At 35.9% G+C, this 4,884-nt stretch overlaps 1 protein-coding gene across 1 annotated transcript in view; it reads right to left on the reverse strand.

The window, feature by feature from the left end:
• UBQLN1 (ubiquilin 1) overlaps nt 1-4,884 on the reverse strand; it is a 56,019-nt gene that overhangs the window by 23,917 nt on the left and 27,218 nt on the right. Inside the window, exons 2-3 of the mRNA XM_006901962.1 lie at nt 3,375-3,526; nt 1,389-1,501 (exon numbers count right to left, since the gene is read on the reverse strand). Of these exons, the coding sequence (XP_006902024.1) occupies nt 1,389-1,501; nt 3,375-3,526 (265 nt within the window). The remainder of the gene's footprint in view (nt 1-1,388; nt 1,502-3,374; nt 3,527-4,884) is intronic.

The raw sequence follows: 4,884 nt of genomic DNA on the forward strand, positions 1-4,884 counted from the left end.
AAAGAAAAAAAAAACAAACAAAACAACACCAAACAAAAGAAAAAAAAAAAGGGCAGCTAGGGAAGACAAAGCAAAAAATATAATGAAATGTGCAAAGAAGTGGAGTTAGAAAATTAAAAGAGAACACTACACTCAACCTTTATCAAGCTGAGAGAGCTAAAAAACAAATTTAAGCCTCAACACTGAAGGGGTTTTTTTTACTGGTTTGCTTATAATTCAGTGTTACATTCATACACACGGTTTTATATAATCATCATTTACATGGGATTTCATACAATCATTCACATATACATTGTCTTTTATAGAATTACTATTGATCTATGCCTATTTTTACCGTGTCATTTCAGGTTCCCACTGAATCTCTCCTATCCTTTCATCCCCTACCACCCACCTACTAAATTCTGCTATCATAGTAATTTCCAATCTTCCTCATCTTCCATCTACTTGGCTCCTTTTCCTTTTTGAGTATTTATATTGCTGACTTGTTATACTGGTGTAATTGTAAATGGTGGCAGTGGTGGTGGTAAGTGCCATCAAGTTGCTTGTGACTCAAATCCATCCTACATACACTGTCTCCAACACATCCACCCCATTACCCCAGTCACTAACCAGGGTCTTCCTCTCTTGTGCTGTCCCTCCACCCTCCTGAGCATGATGTCCCTTTCCAAGGACTTGCAACATGTCCAAAGTTATGTCAGACTGAGCTTCAGAATCCTTGCTTCCAAGAAGCAGCCTAGTTTCACCCTCTCCAGGATGAACCTGTTTGTTCTCCTCATGGTCCATGGCATATTCAATACTCTTCTCCAGCATCACAACTCAAAGGCATCGACTCTCTTCTATCATCCCTAGTCATTGTCCAGCTTTCTGATGCATCATGTAGGAAGCATCAAAATAAGATGGGAGGGATACACAGTCACTGTACCAAGAACTGGTTGACATTGAGCCACTCAGGAAAAAGCATATTATATGAAATGACTATTGTAAAGTAGCAAAAATAAAATATGCCACTTGAGGATTAAAGTGCTCAAGACCCAAGTATTTTCAATCACCTCATGTGCACATGAAAACTAGAATATGAATAAGGAAGAAAACAATAAAGCCTTTGAGTTAAGGAGTTGGCAGAGAATATAGAATAAGCAGTGGACTACCAGAATTAACAGATTTGTCTTGGAAGCAGCACAGCCAGAATGTTCCTTAAAGGTCAGTGAAAAGGGGGAAGATCTTCTGTGAAATGGACTGATACCATACAATAATGGGCTCAAATACAGCAATGATTGTGAGGGTGGTGCTGAACTGGGCAGCATTCTGCTTTATTGTACTTTTTGTCATTATCAGTTAGAACTGACTTGACATCTAACAGCATCATTAAAATAACCAACGGTACTTACCTAAACCAAAAGGATTGCTTGTGGTAGAACCAGATGTGGAGTTACTATTAGGAGTTGATATAGTAACACTGCTTCCAGTGGTGCTGGTTTGCTGAGTCGAATGATCCTGAGGCCTAAGGAAAACAACAAAATAACAGTATAAATTCTCCTTTCTTGTCATCTCTTTAGAACCGACTTAAATCACCTTCCATTGGACCAAGGCTGCAAATGGCACACAAGGAACTTGCCTATATTCTTCCAAAATAGTACTAACAGTGGAGCTAATTATTTAAGGGGAAAAAAAAATCTATGAAATCCTGATACCCAGAAATAAGGTATGAGCTTTTGGAACTACTTAAGTTATCATAAACTAAACAGTCTGAAGGGAGCGCTAGTGGCCTAGTGGCAAGAAGCTGCACTGGAATCCCAGAGGTACGTGGTTTGAATCCACCAGATGCTCTGCTGGAGAAGGAGGGGCAATCTCCTCATGTACTTGTCAGATCTGATTTGACAGTACACACACACAAAATAATAATATTTAAAAACAAAACAAAACAAAACCAAAAGAACTAAATAGTCTGAAATAATGAAGCATATTTGTTGTTTTTATGTACTGTCCATCCAAAAACAACTCAGCTGAACCTCCAGCAGGTTTTCAGAGACTATAAATCTCACAAAGATGAACTATCTTTATCTCATGGAGCAGCTGGTGGCTTTGCCAGCACAACACCGTAAAAGAGCACAAAAAGGGGGAAAACATTTTTAAAACAATATCGAAACTGTGATTAGCCTTACTCTTGACAATGAAGTACATATATTAAACTATGCAGTTACATTCAACCATGCCTTACAAACTTACTTTAATCTATTCCCATCTAGCTTTTGAAGTGAGGACCATTTTTATTCACGACTTTGAAATTGTTAAAAACAGAGAACCCTCATCAGAAAGGTTGAGAAATCAATCTAAGTAATAATTTATACTAATAGACTTTATTAAAAAATACTTCCATCTGTCTATTAAGATTTTGTGATCTCATACGATCCCATTTTAATAACTCTGAAATCAGGGTATGTCTTATAATTGCTAACAGTGGGGAATCAATTGTGCTGTGTGCACACACATGATTTTAGTTTTGTGACTCTGAGTACATGAGTTTATTGCTAATGCCACAAATACTGAGTTTAATAACCAACCACATAAAGTTATCTTCAGAAAGACTATCATAACTGACACTAAACAGAGGCGAGAATAAATGTAATACTAGTGAAGCAAATATTTGCATTTGCGTAAAAACTTGAGAATGGGTATCAGTGGCTTGGAAGACAATTCTGAGTATCACATTCTTAAAGGCTGTACCACCAATGTTCTCAATTACACAGATATGACTAAACAAAAATTCTAAGTAAAATTTTGAATTTTAAGAAGGCTCCAAACAAATATCAGTTATATTTTCCTTTGTATGTATGTACAAGAGTGACATTTTGTTCACTCAAAATTCTAAAAGAACTCTGACTCAGTAATACAAAATAAAAAAAAAAAATTCAAGTGACAAGAAAGAATGTCATTTAACTGGTAATATTTTTTCTTACTGATATAAAGAAGAAAACTCTTATTATTTATTAAATTATTGGCACCTTAAATTAATGAAATATGGTTACTGATTTTCAGTTTGTCAAGATCAATTTCTTCTAACCTTCCTGTCCAAAATTTTTCCCAAAATAAAAAACTATCTAAAAATGCATTGATTTTCTTATTCTGTAATTCAAATAAATATAAATGAACTAATGAACATCTGAAAGAGCAAAGAACCGTCCAACAAACATGTAAACATTAACAAAGAATCACATATTTTCAAATAATCTGTTGTCAATAAAGAAATTTATTTTAATATATTTACATATTAATGACAGGGGAAAGTTGTCACTTAAAGGTAAAGTTGGTTCATTTATAAAGGAGAAACCTACATTCAATCATGGTTTAAAGTTATCTGTCCTTTAAAAACATACCTGTTTTGTGTTTTGATGACAAGGTGAACAGTAAGTCCATCATGAATACCATGTTGGCTCAAAGTGTCTTGATCTTTCAAAATTTTGCCCGCAAATATCAATACCAGTTGTTCAGTATGTGATTTGAAACGTTTAGAGATTTCTTCTTTAAACTAAATAAAAGAAAATAATTATGTAACACAGTGTCTTCATGGCACTATACTATTTCTTACAGGGCCCAGAGGTCCCTTCTACAGATATTTTAATTCAAGAAGCAAGTTCCCCAAGTCTAGTATCTCAGTCTCAATGGAAAATGTGTATTCCAAGGATATCACAGGGAGAGATGGGTCAGCAAAAGGGAGGAAGACTCTCAAAACCAGACTGATACAGGGATTGCAACAATGGGCTTGAGCAGAGAAATGATCATAAGGATTGCACAGGATAGGGCAAGGTTTTTGATCTGTGGTTCATCAGGTTGCCACAAATCACAGGTGAATCACAAACATCTAAAAACAATGCTAAAAATACCTTTATTACAGATGCAAATATACCTCATTCAATTTTATATTGAGCCCTAACAACGTAATTTGTATTCTGTCAATAATGCCAAATTTAGTTCAAGCTTCAATTAATTTTTAATAAGTATACAATAATTTATCTATGCTGTACACCTCAATATTCAGGCTTTCTTTTTATGTTTTTACTCTTTCTTGAGTGGAACTTTACAAATTGTATTGGTTTCTATGAAGTCTGATATATGAGGACAGTTATAGAAAGACTTCAGGCCTTTTGTTTCATACGTCACTATGACCTGTGCTCAACTCAACAGCAATCAACATCATCATCATTAGTTTTTTCATTCAAACATTCAAGATGTTTTATAGCATTAATTAGAAATTGTTAATATGTTTAGTATGCTGCCTAATTATTCTGATTAACTGTCTTTCCTTTCAACCAACTAATAATTTGTACCTCTGTCTTCACTCTCCAATATTGATTCTGAGTGTAAACCTTTACTTAGCTTATTAAACAATGTTGTAGGTGCTGTCAAATTGTAGACAACTCACAGGGACCCTATGAAGGAAAGGCATATGCATGGTTCATAGTTTCTGGAGGCAAACCATTTCGGAAGTGGATGCCAATCCTGCTTCCAGGCTTGTTTTAATTGGAAGCTCCAGCTAACACTTTCCGCCATAGGTAACCATTATCACATTTGGCACATCAGTGTCACAGTGCTCAGTATCACAGCAACCACGAGTTACCTCTATACAGCAATGCACAGACCAGAGCTATACCACCTAGAAGAATATGTGACAGAAAAACAATTTGAATCAGGCCTAAGGGCTGAAGATTAAAATCACCCACCTTGGGCTTGGTGGCATAACTTTCTATCCACTAGGCTAACGTAGCTCTCTCTATGTTAGGGTTGTTGTTGTTATGTGCCATCGAGTCGTTTCCGACTCATAGTGACCCTATGCACAACAGCCCTAAACCCTGTTCTATCCTGCGCCAACCGCACTGCCTCTGACAC

This window comes from Elephantulus edwardii, unplaced genomic scaffold, assembly GCF_000299155.1.
Source record: "Elephantulus edwardii isolate Elephantulus edwardi_28Jun2011 unplaced genomic scaffold, EleEdw1.0 scaffold00353, whole genome shotgun sequence".
Taxonomy (NCBI): domain Eukaryota; kingdom Metazoa; phylum Chordata; class Mammalia; order Macroscelidea; family Macroscelididae; genus Elephantulus; species Elephantulus edwardii.